Here is a 17,602-nt window from a genome sequence, read left to right on the forward strand (position 1 = left end):
AAAGACCTACTAGGCCGGATCAGTGCAGGAAATTGTATTGCATGCAAAATGTTCTTTTTAAAATGACAATTGTAACATTTTGTACTGATTGTTGGCCTCAAGTTGTGCAGTTAAGTAACTCATCTCTCCTCTCCTCTCCTCTCCTCTCCTCTCCTCTTCTCTTCTCATCTCATCTCATCTCATCTCATCTCATCTCATCTCATCTCATCTCCTCTCCTCTCCTCTCCTCTCCTCTCCTCTCCTCTAGGTCAGAAGGTGTGTGACCACAGTCTCCCAGAAGAACGTCGCTGTGTGTATGCGTGTGCGGGTGCGTGTGTTTGTTGCAACCGTAGTCAGTCAGTCAGTCAGGCAGTCAGTCAGTCAGTCAGTCAGTCAGTCAGTCAGTCACACCTCATGTCACGCTCCATATATGGCCGTCCTTGTCCCTTTCATGCCCATATATGGAGATCCCTGATCACTAATGAGATTGCGGCAGTCCCCGCTACCCGAAATCCGAGAACAGAAGTTATCATCTGTTTTTCATTTACGTAAGTTACGTTCACAAAAAAAGTATAATAATTGAATTTCATTGTGAACTTGTAGATACATTTTTTGTATGGAGATACAAAGGTAGCCTGTCTAGAGGGTTTAAGTGGTTAAACTGTAGTGATATTGATCTCTCTCCCTGTCGCAGAACAAGAATCCTTTTCCCCCAAGGAGTTGTCTGGCTTGGACTTCTGGCAAGTTGTGGGCATCTCTGCAAGTGGAATAGGTTTGTTTGCTATTTGCTATTGCATATAACATACATGGGCAACTTGCGGGCCAGGGCTCACATGCAGGGGCGTCACACCAAATTCTGGGCCCTGGTACAAGGATTCACTGCGGGCCCCCCATGAATGTTAACTATTGAAAGATTGTATATCTACTATTTTTGAAAAATCATGAAAATGTGTGCAAGAAACCTATGTTTCCATTAGTCGAGGACCCACATGGCCAAAAGCTCAAAGAAAAGAGGGGTACCTGTGATTTTCTGCCGTACTTTTTATTTCAGTTTTATCTATTAGGTTGGTCATTAAGGTCCACAGAATGAGAGGCCTGCTCTGCCGGAAACGTCGCGAAAAAAAGTTATGGCCATTTGTATATTCACTGTCCCATTGACTCCACTAGAAATATTAAAAAAAGAAAAAAAGTCTGCTTTAATTAGCCTGTGAGGGGTCAAATTAGGGATTCTTCGTGATTCTGAATCCATTGCAAGCATTTGTTTTGCATGAAAAACATTCCTTGGGCAAGATATCAACCCCCCAAAACAGTCAAAAGTGATGAGTCATCACTTTTTTCCACTTTTCACAGTTTTGGGCTGCCGAAAAGTAACCCAAGCAATGTTTTTTATGCAAAACAAATGCTTGCAATGGATTCAGAATCATGAAGAACCCCTAATTTGACCCCTCACATGCTAATTAAAGCAGATGTTTTTCCTTTTTTAAATATTTCTAGTGGAGTCAATGGGACAGTAAATATACAAATGGCCATAACTTTTTTTCGCGATGTTTCCGGCAGAGTAGGCCTCTCATTCTGTGGACCTTAGTGACCAAACGAATAGATAAAACAGAAATAAAAAGTACGGCAGAAAATCACAGGTCCCCTCCCATTTTGGGGACTGGGTCCCCGACTACATGTAAGTGGTGCTCAAACTTTTTCACGTGAAGGACCCCCAAGATGATATGTATTTGGCCACGGACCCCCATCTCAAAATATTCAGTTCCAGGGACCCACCAGAAGCAAAATTTGAGTTCGCTTAAAAAATACATATTTAAAGATTTTCACGACTTTTCAAAAATAGCAGATATACAAGCTCGCAGCGCGGCACCTGTGAGCTTGTATATCTGCTATTTTTCAATAGCTAAAGTTACTAGGGCCCCTCCACCTTGGGCCCTGGTAACTCAGTCCCACTCCCCCTCCCCCCCCCCCCCCTTTGTGACGCCCCTGCTCACATGTGGCCAGCACCTTCACTTAAAGGGATAGTCCTATCCAATATTAACCCCATGGAGACTTGAATTCATTTAGTTTTTGTCGCATTCCTAAGCCAATAATGGTCCAGCAGTGGTTCCCTATAGAGACACAAAGAGCCTGCTTTGTTCCCTATGGAGACACTCCACACCACACCGCCCACTTGTGCCAGGTTTTCCACTACAAGGACCTGGGTAGAGTGGTGTGAAAGTGGTACTAAACAGGGTACTAAAAGGTATCCACTCTAGAGTAGGTCTGAGCTAGGCCAAACAGGGCCAAACACTTCAGAATGACTGATCACTCACTGACTTTTCATTTAGACCACCAGGATATAGTTGTAATACATGAAAATAGATTATATTGTGTTATAACCACTATTATAATCTATTATAGTGTATTTTAATTATCATAGTAATACATTAATACTTTATAATGTAATATAATCCCAGTTATAATCCATTACAGTGCATTAAAATTAGGATAGTTGTAATACACATTTATATTGTATTATAATCACAGTTAAAAGGGTCAATTTGTTTCTTACCGATAGGGGTACTTTTTTGTAATGGAAAATGTAGATATTTTTATGTGGTGCGGTGTGGTGTGGTGTGGTGTGGTGTGGTGCTAAAACTGCAGTCGAAAAGGGGCTAAAGAGTCTCCTCAAATGAATGGCTGTCAGTGCAAGTGCCAATAACATTGGAAACAGTAATGTTCAATGTCTTCACAATACTTTCATGCATGCATGTAAAGTGTAAATTCGGAGCAGTGCCAAGAGATTATCCACAACTTTCCCACGTCCCGCCGTGCATTGCGCAGAAGGTGTGCGGCGGTTTCCGGCGTCGCAGCCGAGAATGATCTACAAGCTCACACAACGGTTGCATCTGCGACGCGACGTGAGCTTGTATGTCTGCTGTTAACCGGAAGTGTCCCACGGATAATGCTACAGCAAATTCTCGCGGAAACAGGTGGATATATTGTTGACGCGCTTCTTCCTCCTTCCAGCTCTGCTTCAAACCATCATCTTCATCATCATCACCTGCCGCTGCCTCTGTAGCGCCAGACACCAGAGGAAGGAGAAGATGAAGGGTAAATACTCACATGTTTTACTTAAAGGAGCTATAGTCAACTTTTTCTTGAAAAACGGATGCTTAAATAAAAATACATTTTCGAAAATATTTTATAAATAAATAAGCTTCATATTATGTGTTTCTATTAAAAAATTACCACAAAAAGCGTAAAATAATGATAAAATAATCATTTTGGCCATTGTCAGACCGACACTTTGTTTACATTCTAGTCTAGACTAGGATGTAAACAAAGTGTCGGCCCTACAATGAAAAAGTTGACTATAGCTCCTTTAAGTAAAAGTACCAATACTGCAATGTAGAAATACTCTGTTACAAGTAAAATTACAAAATTACAAGTGTACTTGAGTAAAAGTACAAAAGTATTGGCATCAAAATGTGCTTAAAGTACCAAAAGTAGAAAGTACACATAATGCAGAATGTCCCCTTTCACAACTTCTACAAGCTCACAATGCGACGAATTGTGAGCTTGAAGATCGGCTATTTTCAAATGGCCAAAATGTAAATAGGCCTACAGGGCTGAAGTGGTTAATGTATGTTTTGTAATAATAATCAAAATCTATAAAGTAACTTAAGTAAAGTTGTCAAATTGTAGTGGAGTCTTAAGTACAATATTTGCAACACCAGGAGCGACCAGCAGCCCAGAGGGTGACGAAGAAATAGGAATGGAGGGAGATGGAGCCAGGCGAAAGCTGAGGGATGGAGCAGACATACAATCAAGTTTGGAGGACTCCTCCGATGATGATGACAGCCCCCCACCCTCAAACGCCTCCACTGGGGCTCCTCACCGTCTAACCTTGCCTCACCAGGCTTTCTCGGGGGATAGCCTGGTGGTTCGTTTACAACGGGCTGATGATCCGTTCTAGGCGGAAACCACAAGCAGAATAAGGGGCGTTGCTTTGTTTTTTCCCCCTGTTTGTTCCCCAATCCCTATTAAAATGCTCGAGTAGCCTAGTGTAGTCTTGCCAGTCGCTACGAGTTGGACTAAAAGATGCATATATACCAAACGAATTATCCAAAAGCAAAACTACGCCGCATCAAGAGGTTTATTAGGTAGGCCCTAAAAGTATGTCCTTGAGTGCAGGGGAAAATTTGGGGTTAAAACTGTTTCCGTTTTGATAGTTCCGGCCAAAGTGTAGTCCGTCTACGACTACAACATGACGTAAAGTGGTTTCTGCTCCTGACCGGATCAAACCCCGAAAAGTGAACGGACCCTAGGCTACTCACCGTCCCTCCCAGCAAAAAGCGGACCCTTGGGGATAGAGCCTTCAGTGTGGCGGCCCCAACCCTCTGGAACTCCCTCCCCATAGCGATTTGCCAGTTGCCAACATTGAACTCTTTCAAGTCCGCACTGAAGAGACACTTATTTATTAAGGCTTTTGGACAATAATGTGTTTTGTTTCTGTTTTGTTAAGCACCTTGGGTTTTTTGAAAGGCGTTATATAAATTAAGTAATTAATTATTATTATTATTATTACCCATGATTAAAGAGGGTAAAAATAGATTAATGTAGAAAAAGCACACTCATAACACCCATTTTAATAATGCTTTTTTAACATACAGTAGGGAAATGTTCGATTCTGATGGAGAGGATGTTGAAGTCACATCATTCGCCAGTTTGCCACCCCTTAATGATTTTGCTGAGTTGCCTTATTTTGCCCAACCCTGAATTAGGCCATAGATTAGGATGTTTTCTGTGTCTGCTCTCCGTAAACACAGTTCAGGCACTTAGATAGGATATATCTTTCTTATTCTTTGATCTTACTTTATGACTGCTAGCTCCTCTCAGACAGGTGTGCTTTCACACCACAAAAACAGCCTGTTTGCTTATATAAAATCATTTCCTCTATGTGATGGTCATTAGCTATGTCATATAATGACTTCATCACACAACATTATTACATCAGATGTAATTGTCCTTTTAAATGCTGTTAATGTATTTTCAAACACAACACCATTCAGCAGCTTCTGGAAACCAATTGAACTACCTTCTAACAACCTCTATTGTAAATTAGTTGGACTGATTCACAGTGGTGCTGGTGCGTGAAATGATTCACTGGACGATACATCTGAAAGGAGGACATAAGGATTCCTACTATGCTGCTGTAGTAGTCGGACACAAGATATACTCATTTGGAGGATACCACGACTACCTGAACAACAGTGGTCAGATTGAAGTCCACATCTTCAACACAGTGTCTTTGCGTTGGAGGAAGTTGCCCCCAGTCACAAATGGAAGAGGACAAAGTCCCATTGAGGTTCCCTCCGGGCTCTACGGCCACACAGCTGTGTTGGTAGAAGAAATTGCCTACATCTGGGGAGCATGGCCTTCTTACTGCAATGCGCTTTATGCCTTTGATGTCGACACCCACAGCTGGTTCAAACCCAATATTTCTGGGACTATTCCAGGAGTAAGGATGTACCACTCAGCCTGTGTCCTGGAGAAGGTCATGTATGTGTATGGAGGATACACCCAGCTCGGTGGATGGACTAATGACATGTACAAGTTGGACACCACCATTATGGTCTGGTCTTTAATTAACACCAGAGGAACTCCACCTTCTGCTTCATACGGTCACTCTGCCACCATCATCGGGACAAAGATATTTGTATTTGGAGGCCTTGGGGGCAGCTTCTACAACATCATCAGAGTGTTTGACACTCTGACCAACTGCTGGCTGAGCATGCCTTCTGGACACCTTCTCCCAGAAGAACGCTGTGATCATTCAGCCTTTGCCTACAATGGAGAGCTGTACATATTTGGCGGCGACAACGGGACGTTCCTCAATGATCTGTGGAAATTCAGTCCAGAAACCTTCTCCTGGAAGCAGGTCGAGCCCAAGGGGAAAGACCCCTGTAGGATGCGTGGGATGTGCTGTTGCACGGTGGGAGATTGTATTATCATCCATGGAGGACGCACAGGAAACAACCTCCCTTCTGGTGACCTGTACATCCTAGACTTAAATCCTAGCCTGAAGACGTTATGCAAGCTAGCAGTCACTCAGCATGGCCTGGAGCTCTCTGAACTCCCACATGACATCAGGTGGGAACTGGCAGCCATGACTACCAACAGCAACAGAAAAGAATGATGACCCCCCCCCCCCACACACACACACACACACACACACACACACACACACACACACACACACACACACACACACACACACAAATAAATAACACAATGTGTATGTTTTCGATGACTTCATCGTGGTTAAATTGGAGTTTGAAGTTACAATGGGTGTGTATGCGGAGGGGCCCCAGGACATTCCTGTCTGATAAAAATGATGGCATCTTAAACCTGGGAGGGTGTGATGTGTTTGATGTTTTCAGGGAATGTCTCATTATTAACCACTTTTTCCCCACAGCCCCTATTGCTTTTTGTTGTATTATTTACTCATTTACGCAATGTCATGATTCTAAAGAATTATGGACCCCTGTCTTGCCAACATTACCTTTCCATCATGTATTAACATTACTTTTCCATCATGTATTTTATTCTTACTAATGTTTAATGTTGATGTAGTATTTGCTTGTGCCTACTAATTCACATCATTTTTACTCATGCTGTATTGTTGTTTTGCTGTAGGTATTTCACTTCTCTGTTTTAGGTTGTGTAACATTTAATCAAAGGGAGGAATGAAGTGAATTACATATTATTATTATTATTATTATATTTTGTTGACTGGTATGTGCTGCATGACGGTTTAATGAGCTCAGGAGTGAAGGAAGAGTAATGTTTTAGCAAATTAATAATGAACTGTGAGAAGGAGGGCAAGTCAGTCCATCTTTTTGCCTTGCTGTAGCAACATGTCTGATGTGTGAATTTTACAGCGCTGTAAATAAACCTTTTTGTATAATTTTATATTGCATCTGAGTCAAAGTGAACTGATCCTTTGAGAGTCTTCAATTCCGCTGGGCTTTAGTCATAAAGGCCATAAATTAAGTAGGATTTCTACGTGAGATCCGTCCAGAAATGTTGAAGGCTCTGGGTGTTGAGGACTGTCTTGGTTGATACTTCTTTTCAACATTGCGTGGAAGTCTGGGACAGTGCTGAGGGAATGGCAGACCAAGAAGGGGGACCAGAGGGTGAATGTGTGCCAACTATAGGGGTATCACATTGCTCAGCCTCCCCGGGAAAGTTTACGCCAAGGTACTGGAAAGGAGGGTCCGGCGACTCCGGCCGATAGTTGAACTTCAGATTCAAGAGGAACAATGTGGATTCCGTCCTGGTCGTGGAACAACTGACCAGCTTTTTACTCTGACAGGAATCCTGGAGAGGGCCTGGGAGTATGACTATCCGGTCTACATGTGTTTAGTAGATTTGGAGAAGGCATATGTACCGAGTCCCCCGGGAAGTTCTGTGGGAGGTGTTGCGGGAATATGGAGTGAGGGGGACCTTGTTGAGGGCCATCCAATCTCTGTATGCCCAAAGCCAGAGCTTTGTCTGTGTGCTCAGTAATAAGTTGGATTATTTTCCAGTGGGGGTTGGCCTCCGCCAGGGCTGCGCCTTGTCACCTATCCTGTTTGTGATTTTCATGGACAGGATCTCGGGGCGAAGTGGTGGTTGTGAGAAGGTACAGTATAAGGCTCAAGGAGCTTAGGGTTGCTTCATTGCCTTTTGCGGATGACGTTGTCCTGATGGCGCCATCGGTCCGAGACTTTCAGCTCTCACTGGATCGGTTCGCAGTAGAGTGTGCGGCGGCCGGAATGAGGATTAGCATCCCCGCGACCCGATTCCGGATAATCAGTTGAAGATGGATGGATGGATGTATATTCTATGAGGGTATAACTTTTTTCACTTGAATATGGCTATGGACAGACTGTGTCCTCTCCTTGAAAGTTAAAGGGAGCCGAAAAAATGACAAAAGATCCCAACTTTTTTCTTGGATCAGAAAATAACATGCAAATAGTGTAATGTTACAAGAAACATATCTTACTAATGATCTAATTGAAACGGTGAATAAGGAATGGAAAGGAAAAGCTGTGCACAATACATGGGACAAACCACAGCAAGTAGCCTATAGAGGGTATGCACGTCCACTGGGACCCACCCCCCTAATCTAGACTGACTGGCAAAACATTGAGCAGCATGGAACATTGGAGTTTGGAAGTGCTAGTTGCAAATCACTCAACAGCCCTGCATATCACCTGTTTCTAATTTGCACATAATGCAGGAGGCAGCAGGATGTTGTGTTGTAGAAAACGAGTGCTTCCAAACACTTGGAAAAATAAAAACCTGCACAGAATGTCTTGACAGAAAGTAGCTCATAACATGCCTATGGTGGATTTTTATGAAACAAAAACTTTGCAGATAGAAAGAGGATAATTCAAGCTTTCAATACAGCCGCAATGTTGGTGAGTTAACGTTGTTTAATACAATCATATAGGACCTTTCTGTTTGGATGTATGGGCTGAAATTAGTGTTTTGCCACTCAGTAGACGTTCCCACATAACTTCCAGCAACAGTGATGTCACGCGCATACCCTCTATTCTATTTGCCCCTTAATTGAACAACATTGACCTGCAAGAGTTTAAGGATGTCCTTGGGAGAAAAAATATGTGTCAATCGTAAGATTGCAGACAAAGTATATTAATTCCTGAATAGTTATGCCCTTTGATATACACAACATAATTATATGTGGGGATTGGAATACTGTCTTGAATTTGAAGATTGATAAAAGCCCACCTACAACTCACTCACCACACCAGTGTATACTGAAGGAGCAAAGATTCGGTCAAAAGTGAAACACTATATGTTGATGGAGAAAAAAACAACTAAGTAGAGCCTTGAAGGGGGAAAACGGAGCAGTCTAAGAACAGTGAAAGGTCAAGTTTATTAAGTATTGACCGTTCAAGTGGTTAAATATCTGAAAGCACACATTAACATGAATCCAAAATACGCTGTTGATTCATTGTGCTGTCAAACAATTAAATTATATATATTAACAGGTTGTGGGGGGCCCCTGCTTCATAACTCTCTCAACTAAGGGGTCCTTGGCCTGAAAACGTTGAAGAACCTTGCCATAATCCATCCCCATCTCCCTGCAGGTGTTCAGACTCCTTTCAACCAGCAGGTGGCAGTCATAGATCAAGAACATTATTGTTGACGTGAATAAACAGTAATGTGCCTAGGCTCATGTTCCTGTTAAAAAGCTAGTCTGTGGAATAGGAGATGTACCGGACAAAGCTAAAGTAGTGCAAACAAAATAATGATTTAAGAAAAAGAGGGAAAAAATGTACAGTGGCCTATAGGCTTAAAGGAGTAGTTCACCCACCAAATGACTTTTTGTCATGGTACATTTACTATAATCAGTTGTTTTGTCTTAGGAATGTGACAAAGTAATCAATAGAAAAAATGATTGGTGGCAACTACTCCTGTAATGTCTGTCTAGGCACAGTGCACACTATAGATTGCAGCAAAATCATGAAGCATGAAGCACTTTAACCATTGTAGGCCCATACATCGACTATTTGATAATAGAAGATCTTATCTGTTTTTCTCAAGAACTTTTCTTTTTTAATTAAATGCTTGTAAAAAAAACAAGAAAGAAATCTCTGTTGGGAATCCAACTTTAATCTTGTTGTAAATCAAAAAATAACAAGTGTGTTTATCTTTGAATCTATAGGCCTATATGATAATAGTTATTTGATATAACGTTATTTGCTTCTTTATTATCATGTTCAACTTATTGTCTGCTACTGAACTGACACAATCAACTGTACGTTGATTATATTCACTTACAGCAGCACAAAATTGAATTAAATACCGGTAATGTTTGTACGTTTTAACTGTCGGGCTCTTCATTCAATGGAAAGCAAGGTTTTCCCTAACCGCGCGTGTGTGTGTGTGTGTGTGTGTGTGTGTGTGTGTGCTTGTGCGCGTAGATGATTCCCTGAGACCATGTTGATTGATAAGACAAATCCATTCCTCTCTGATCAATACAGTCATATGAGACCAACAACATACTGTAACAAGCTTAGTAACTCATACAGCTTTTGTGCCAGGTAATCCAATTTCCAACCCGAAAATCAAATTCCAATTGCAGTCAAAGAAATACAGTATATCATAATTTTGCAGTGAATGAAGATAACCCCTCATTGATTGATCGATTGATTGAATGCTTTATGTTACAAAAAAGTTATGCAATAATAAACAAGCACTGCATGAGGACTTGTTTCCATTGTGCACCTGTGTATTCAATTCATTTAGACCAGGGGACATCAATATGTACACGGACAAATGTGTCGGTGGAAAAATCTTTTATTTTCAGTTTTACACACCATTATTAATATTCTTCTTTTGAACATAACACCCAATTACTGGATGTCAAGTCTCCAGGTTTTCTTCGGAATATGTATGACACTGATTGAGTAAATTACTACGACACCATGGCAAATGGAACCAAATGGACCCCTAGGGTCCATTTGGTTACATTTGTACACTCTCAGAGTTACAGACCTGTTATGGTCTTTCATGGGCCATCAATTTATGTGTTTCTGGCAACATCAGTGTCCGCCCATAATTACATTTTTGACAAAAAATATCCTCCACAAGCCAACATGGCGATGACCCCTGATCAAGACACATTCATCATAGTTTAATGTTTTATCTGCCGGTTATGTAGCCATGAGATTCTATGGTGTTTGTGGGGCTTTCACTTCTTGACTGGATCACTTCCTCTGAAACACACACATACAGGAACAGACGTGGTTGTCACGCGCGCGTACACACCCACACACACCCACACACGCACACACACATGCACACGCACGTGCGCACACACACACACACGCACACACGCACACGCACACGCACACACACACACAGGAAACGACCTGGATAAGATACTGGCAGTGCATCTATTGCCGTCTGTCAGTAGCAGCAGATGAAGCTGATGGAGAGGATGAAGGTGTGCGCGTCGACTAAACGACTCCTTCTGCTGTGTTGCTGTTTCATCATCTCCACAGGTAACTGACACTCACTGACCACCTGTTGATGTACTGTCTGTTGGTCTGTTGTTAAGGTCTGTTCATTAGTTCATTACAGTATTCATTCTCAGGGCCGGTTCTAGGATTCTGGTGGCCCTAAGCTAGATTTCTTTTGGTGGCCCCCCAAAACCATGGCTTGAAGTTCTTGCTGGAACTCCTGGAGATGAAAATCAGGGGCACCTCTTGGCCGCGGCTGAATAAAAATCATGAAATATGAAAATGAATGATAGTGATCCACAGATAAGCCCTAATCATGTTTATAGTTTAATCTGTTAAAAAGACAGTCAGTAGCAAGTTCACGCTTTTGAGTGTTACTTGCATAATGTCCTATGTAAACCACACTTCACACCCAAATATGTCTGAGAAACGTTAACATTTCCTTCTTCTGCTGCGTGTTTTTAAAAGTGTTGCGAGTAGCCTACTGAAAATGTAATTTTATATTTTCGTGCCTTCTGGTTTTAACAAGAAACATGGAGACTGCCATGCTCAACCAAAACGTTTTTAGACTTATCAGGATGAGAAAGCAAAGCACCCTACCTACATACATTGTACTGAATGAGAGCAGGGTGGAGAGCAACTGTGGTTCAACAAGACCGTCATTGATTTTTTTTAATTTTTATTATGCATTGTAATTTTGTATTTACATGTTTTTATAGGATATTTATTTGTATGTTTCTTATATGGACCCCAGGAAGATTAGCTGTTGCTCCAACATCAGCTAGTGAGGATCCATTAAATCCTTTACAATACAGTATGTATGGAGGCAATGCCTGCTACACAGGTTAAACTGCATGCTACACAGGGACTAAGAAGTCAGTCGCTGCCAATGAAATTAGTGCTGAATTGTCAGATGTCATGAAAGCTGTGAAGAAGCTGTGAAGAACACACTGCTCTACTTCACCATTCTGAGGCTTGATGGATTTTAAGAGTTACACGCTTGTATCTGTCAATTTAGGGTTCATTTGGTTCCATTTGTACACTGTCAGGGTTACAGACTTGTTTGGATCAATTTAGACCCCCCTAAAGTAACCCACAGTCCCTGGAGTCCCTGGAATCCACTTTGAGAAACACTGGCATAAGGAATCACAGATGATAAGCATTAATTGTCAGTAGAAATGTCGAAATGCTTTGCTTTCCACAAGTCCGCTCATCTGTAACTTTATATTGCTCACGTCTCAGTGTGATCTCAATCACGTCTTCTATTTCACACAGACACTCAGAATGCAACGGTTGGGGGTTAAGTGCGATATTTCGGGGGAAGCAAGTGAACCAGCAAAAAGCGCAGTTGAGGGCCCTGCATGGCTGGGCCAGTGGACCCACGGCCAGTGATATGCAGGCGTGTTGTATTTTATTCAATTCAATTCGATTCAAACTTTATTCCAGACACACAGGGGGTCCATAGAGTATACACTAATCAATGGCGTCACACAATTAAACTATAAAAAACATAACATCTATAGAGGCTGACTCTGGTGTTTACACAGCATGGACATGTACCGGAGACAGCTTTTCCCACGATTTACTATCCTCAATAATACTGTTCCAGGAGTCATCCAGGCCAGACATGAATCCATACATAGAATGCTTAAAGAGAGCCTCACATGTGTGGATTCCACATGTTACAAACAGGTGACTGGCCCTATGCCACTGTTTCCCAAACACTGGGCAGGGACCCCCACAACCATATCATAGATCCCGTATAGTTTCATCGTTTGACAGCACAATCATCAGTGTATTTTGGATTCATGTCAATTTGTGTTTTCAGATATTTAACCACTTGAACCGTCAATATAAACTTGACCTTTCACTCTGTACTTAGTCTGCTCTTTTTCCCCTCTATACAAAAGCTCTTTGACGAAAATAGCCGATCTACAAGCTCACAACGCCTCGCAGCACGAGGCGTTGTGAGCTTGTAAATGTGCTATTTTTGGCTAAAGTTCTCATGATACTAGGGTTCAAGTGGTTAATATAAAAAAGGAGGGAAAAAAACTCACATAAATCACTCAAAGACTTGGAGGACCCCCTGTAGTAACTCTGAGGACCCCCCGTTGAAGACCCCTGGTCTAGAGATGTCTCTATCATCATGGAGATTATCAGTAAAAAATGTGGCCACAGTACATAATTTCCTGGCTTACAGTACATAAAAGACGACTGCAAGTAAATGAGGTCATGATCATTGCCATAATTTGAGCACACTTTCAGTGGCTGCTGTAACCCTTCACTGTAGGGCACAGAATGACCAGGTCATCAGCGTACAACAGCGTTACTATTAGACGTCTGTTAGATGTCCTTTATTTTATGGAATCTTCGTGGAAGAAAAGCCTTGGAGACATCATTTCTCCCGCAGTCAAACTGACGTCCTTGTACAGAGTTGAAGTGTGCAGCTCGTAGGACATAGCTGCCAAGAAGAGGAGAAGATGTGAAATGATCTAAGAAGGAATAATACTTCTATAAGAAGTGTTTCTCAGTAACCCATTTAGATCTGCATATGAGGCCCATTCTAAAATAATAATAAAAAATGTCTAAAGGGACCCACCAAGAAGAAAAGATTTCAGTAAAAGATTTCTGCTTTGAACAAATTCTCCAAAAAATAGCAGATCTGCAAGCTCATAGCACGGCACAAATTGACAGGCTGGTAAATCCGCTATTCTCTAATAGACACAGTATAAAATGACACAGATGCTCTTTCCCGATTTTAATAGGTCAAACACAGTTCATAAACCCAATAATCTGAAGACACACCTCTTCACATTCCACTTTAGACCGTAACACTTCTAAGGCCCTATAGCCTTGACGACCAAGCTTAATGTATGTTTAGACTGATAATAGGTTCTTGGTTTACACATGATCGTAGATTGCTGTCTCGCATTTGATTTATTACCTTGTGTTTACCGTACCTTGCTTATAAATCGCTCTGGATTAAGAGTGTCTGCTAAATGCCTAAATAATACATTGTAAATTCCAATTCATGATCACCAGATAAGCTATGTGGACACAGGCGGATGTCAGGTTCTATAAGACAGTCATCTATGTCTGTGTGACGCCGTCGACACTGGTCTATGAAAGATACAATCAGTGGACTCCATTTGTGTATGTTTCTGTTCTGTTTCTGTTCTATTTTGTCCATGTAATTGTAGAAAACTCTACAGAAATGTACCTTTTTTATTACACACAAATTCTAGCAATTTTCACAAATAGCTGACATGCACTCTAGCATACGACATAGAACGTAGACCACTTTAGGACTCAGTCGACTTCATTACACAAGTCGACTCCCACCGGAGAAAGTCGAAAGACGAAGTTGAAAAACAAAATACTTTCTATTGTGAAAATAGCAGATCTACATGCTCACAACGCCTCTATATATTTGACAATTTGGACAATGTTTAATTTTTAGAAATGTGAAGATACCCTCTATACACTTAAACTTTATGTTGGTTTGTTTACAGTTCAGAGTGAGAAAACAATGTTTCACATTAAGTTAATCATCTGGGGACCCCCCCAAATAATTGCGGGGTTGTGTGTGATGTGATGACATCATCAAACGATAAAGTCGACTTCAACTCAACTTTTTACTGAGTTGAGTCGACTTGCAAAAATCACAAGTCGTTAATGCCCTAGACCACTTGAATCCTATAGCATCCCTATTAGGTTCACCCAACTTCACCAATATAAAAGTTATTTCTGTAAGATATTCTCTCACGCGTACCCTCTAAGATACTGTACCATAGGGGGTAAGATTTACATTATTTGACATAAATGTAAGGTACTGTAAAGTAACAATGCATAGTTCAGGAGTGCTGTGGATGAACATTAAAATGAATTTGGGCCAATAAATGTTTAAGAACCACTGAAAAATAAACAAGAGATAAGGCACCCACATCCTACGTTGTACGTGACAGGTGCAGGGCAGAAGCAAACCTCAAAGTCTGCAAACTGGAGCATGCTCCAAAACACGTCTTAATGTTTATTACCAACCAGGCATGTCACAGACAGTTATGACAGTTTACTTGACAATTAATTGTCCTACAAATAATTGCGATTAGCAATTTAATTGCATGGCTTTTGCAAACAAAAGTTGCACGGGTGCAGATGACAAAAACTTAAACACAGAATAAATTATTTACCAAGATCAATAATGACCAATAATCAAAATGAATACTAATGTAGACTATTAATGGACAAAATATGCCATGTTTAATATTTTATACTACAGATTTGTGACGAATATAGATAATGGATTGCTGATCTACATTTCCGCTATTTCTGAAAATGTTTAAAAATGGTTGAACCTTTCTCAACATGGAAACTATTGATGATGATTAGGCTATGCGAAACAATTGCGATTATCTCAAGTAATTGTGATTAGGAGAATAGACTGTAAATGTACTGTAATGATTGTGACAGGCCTATGCATGACCCAGTATGCTGACTTAATCATTAAAATATTATATCTACAATCAGCACGGCCAAGACTGTGAAGAATTATCATTTGTCAGATATCATTTCCATCTCAGCAAACATGCAGATCATGTAGGGTTTATATTATGTTTATTCTAGTGTTCATGATAATAATATATGTTTTAATAACCACAACGTGTTGCATGGTCAGGTTGGAAACTCGTTGGTTTATGCATAATTATCCTTGTACTGTAATTGTGTAATATTTACCTGTGCGTTTTGACTGTACACGAGCAAGGTTAATATGCCGGGATAGTAGCTGTGTGTGTGTGTGTGTGTGTGTGTGTGTGTGTGTGTGTGTGTGTGTGTGTGTGTGTGTGTGTGTGTGTGTGTGTGTGTGTGTGTGTGTGTGTGTGTGTGTGTGTGTGTGTGTGTGTGTGTGTGTGCGTGCGTGCGTGCGTGCGTGCGTGCGTGCGTGCGTGCGGGCGGGCGGGCGGGCGTGCGTGCGTTCCTCACTCAATAATATATATTTAGCCACTTTAACCCTTATTTTATGCTTCAACTATTAAGAAATAGCAGATATACAAGCTCACAGCATGGCACCGAGTGCCGTGCTGCGAGCTCTAGGGGGTCCTTGACATGAAAAGGTTGAGCGCCACTGATATGGTGGGCTCTTAGAACGTTGTGGTTTCAACGACTAGGCTCTGTGAAGCTGTTGACAGGATGTCATAGACGAGGTGTCAAAACCTCATTGTCAAAAACCTCTAGGCCGGATCAGTGCAGGAAATTGTCTTGCATGCAAAATGTTCTTTTTAAAATGATAATTGTAACATTTTGTACTGATTGTTTGCCTCAAGTTGTTCAGTAACTCCTCTCCTCTCCTCTCCTCTCCTCTCCTCTCCTCTCCTCTCCTCTCCTCTCCTCTCCTCTCCTCTAGGTCAGAGGCCGGTGTGTGACCACAGCACCACAGAAGGATCATCCGTCACACTGTCTCTGGCTAAGACAGGCCTCACCATAGATCATCAACTGATCTGGAAACACAACGACACAGTCTTAGTCAGTAGGAAGAGACGGGTCTTTTCTAAAGGGCTTGAAAAGGACATCGATTCATCTGGTTCCTTACTACTGACCAACTTGAATAAGACTAGTTCAGGGAAGTACATATCAGAGGTGTTCAATACCGAGGGACAAATGATGGGAAATCTTGCAAAGACTTGGAATCTCTGTGTGACTGGTACGTTGCTGTGTGTGTGCGTGTGCGTGCGTGGGTGCGTGTGTTTGTTGCAACCGTAGTCAGTCAGTCAGTCAGTCTGTCAGTCACACCTCATGTCACGCTCCATATATGGCCGCCCTTGTCTCTTTTATGCCCATATACGGAGATCCCTGATGTCATCAATATTAAGCCCATGTCGTGCTCCATATGTGGCCGTCCTTGTCTCTTTCATGCCCATATATGGAGATCCCTGATGTCATCAATATTAAGCCCATATCTGGGAATGCCCATATATGGACATATTGTGTCAGGTCTCAGCGCGACCTCGTCCTTAGGGAGTCTTACTAGTGTGTGTGCGTGTGTTGTGGGGCTCCTGGTTTTGTGTTGAAGTGACCTTGAGCAAGACACCTGTGTGTTTGAATGGGCTGATGTGATGCGCAAAATTGCTTTGGAGAAGGGGGTTGTATAACTGCATCATTTACCATTTGTGATTGTACTTAGTAGTAAAGATAGTTGTCTGCGACCTTGTGAAAATGTCTAATCTAATCCAATGTAATCTAATCTATCCAGACAGGGTCCCAAAGCCTTCAGTAACGCATACCTGTGGAACGGAGGCTGTCAACTTGACCTGCTATGTCTCGCAGGTGAGAAACATGACAGCAACACTGTCACCAATCAATTTGGTTCACTGATATAAGAACAATCGATCTGTCTGTCTGTCTGTCTGTCTGTCTATCCATCTGCCTGTGTGTGCCCGGTGTGGGTACAAGATTTGCTCGTCCTGCACAATCCAAAAGCCTTAAAAGACCCCAATGACAATTGACAAAACACACTTAACAAACGTTTATTTAGCAAATAGATTGTTGCATGCAATAACAATTATAAAACGTTCCTTCTCTATGCCGCCAGACGTCTGTCTGTCTAG

General features: G+C 41.6%; 2 protein-coding genes across 2 annotated transcripts in view; both read left to right on the plus strand.

The window, feature by feature from the left end:
• The window catches only part of LOC308280401 (T-cell surface antigen CD2-like), a 120,838-nt gene that overhangs the window by 95,723 nt on the left and 7,513 nt on the right, over positions 1-17,602 (plus strand). The window lies entirely within an intron of this gene.
• LOC308309346 (uncharacterized protein) overlaps positions 1-17,602 on the plus strand; it is a gene marked incomplete at both ends in the record, with an annotated part of 38,247 nt that overhangs the window by 16,510 nt on the left and 4,135 nt on the right. The window contains one exon of the mRNA XM_080754896.1: positions 17,248-17,321. Within this exon, the coding sequence (XP_080611022.1) occupies positions 17,248-17,321 (74 nt within the window). The remainder of the gene's footprint in view (positions 1-17,247; positions 17,322-17,602) is intronic.

Source organism: Nannobrachium achirus (assembly GCF_963921795.1).
Source record: "Nannobrachium achirus genome assembly, chromosome: 24".
Classification (NCBI taxonomy): domain Eukaryota; kingdom Metazoa; phylum Chordata; class Actinopteri; order Myctophiformes; family Myctophidae; genus Nannobrachium; species Nannobrachium achirus.